This window comes from Rutidosis leptorrhynchoides, chromosome 9, assembly GCF_046630445.1.
Source record: "Rutidosis leptorrhynchoides isolate AG116_Rl617_1_P2 chromosome 9, CSIRO_AGI_Rlap_v1, whole genome shotgun sequence".
Taxonomy (NCBI): domain Eukaryota; kingdom Viridiplantae; phylum Streptophyta; class Magnoliopsida; order Asterales; family Asteraceae; genus Rutidosis; species Rutidosis leptorrhynchoides.
The window spans coordinates 302,094,226-302,095,714 of NC_092341.1; the positions used below are offsets into that span (position 1 = coordinate 302,094,226).

Sequence of the window (1,489 nt, forward strand, 5' to 3'; positions counted from 1 at the left end):
ATAAATCAAACCACTCAATATTTGTATCTTCCCATCTTCAAGTTAACTTGACTTCATTTGTTTGTGTACAAATAAAGACACTAGTAGTTGTATAAAATCGAAAAGAAGTATAAAGTAAACAAATTAGATTAAATTAAATAAAAGAATAATAATATCAAGATTTACATTATCAAAGTCTTCAAGTTTCTTATTGTTGTACCGAGCTCTATTGTGTAAGTACGTTTAGTAATGAAACCCTAGTGTTTATCAAACTCCTAAACACCTTTTCACTCCCACTCTCAATTCCGTCAATACATTCTTCCATTTCATGCATTGTATTCTTGTTCAAAACTTCATCTTTACAAATTTTCAAACTCAAAATCCCATTTTCAAGTTCTTTAATCCCTTTTACCCTCTTTGATTTCTTTAATCCCATCATCCATGAACTTTTTCGGACCTCGAACGACCCATATATCCCACCAAAAACCGCTTCTGATATCATAATAATCACTTCAATTACATCTTTTATCACTCCAACTATATCAAGATCCGAATTAGGATCAGAACGAGTTAGATCATTCCTATTGTTCTCCTGGATCGTTTGGAGAAACGGCATGAGCTTAAATATTTCCCTACCCGATTTTTTCAAACCCTTAATACAAACAACGGTCTTTAACCCATCTCTTCTCCTATAAGCAAGTTGTGCCGCAATATTGCATTGTTTTAACGTTGAGATTTGCATTTGGAAGGTTCCATAAACATCAACCATCACTAGAAAATCTTCTAGAACTTTTTCCACCCAATCTTGGTAACGTCTTAGAGAGTCTCTTGACGGTGCTAAATCAAGCAGGTCATCAAGAGACTCCAAAATGGTCCTAATACGGACCAGGGCATCTGAGATTTTATCGGAATTAATTGATTCTGGTACAATGTCATATGCCCATTGAGATTTAAGTTGATTTAGGTGAAATTTAAGCTGATAGAGTATAGGGTGGGATCTTGTGGGAAGACTAGTGGATCTAAAGTGGAGCCTTTTTCCAACGGCTTTCATGGTGGATGATGACAACGGTGGTGGGGGTGGCGATGGGGTGTTCGAAAAGGACACGGATCGCCGGAAATGTGCTACCATTTTTGGTGTCATCATTATTGTATGATAGGTTTATTTTGGTATATTTTATTAAATAAAAATAAATTGGTGATACAAGTATGCAGTAAAGTGGCAAGTATATATAGTGTTGAAACTTAAAAGCGCGTTGGTAGAGCTGGTTTGCATGTGGCAGGTGAGGCTGAGCTGGAATTGTTATTAGATTCAAAATCAGTTACTCGTTTGCGAAGAGTATATATAGGATAGAATATAATTATCACCAATATTCGGATTCTTGAAATTAGAGCATAACTCATGACTCAAAATGTGGTTACTTATTTTGTCATCAAAATGGAATCCAGAGAAATTAAAAGATATATTCAAAATAGTTTAATGGTTTCTTTTAATATCTTATAACTGTCCAAA

The 1,489-nt window shown here is 34.7% G+C and overlaps 1 protein-coding gene across 1 annotated transcript; it reads right to left on the reverse strand.

Moving 5' to 3' along the window:
• Positions 1-205: 205 nt before the first annotated feature.
• On the reverse strand, positions 206-1,108 carry LOC139868923 (uncharacterized). Its single transcript, XM_071857259.1, has one exon. The coding sequence runs from the start codon at positions 1,106-1,108 to the stop codon at positions 206-208; it is 903 nt and encodes a 300-aa protein (XP_071713360.1).
• Between the last annotated feature and the right edge of the window lie 381 nt (positions 1,109-1,489).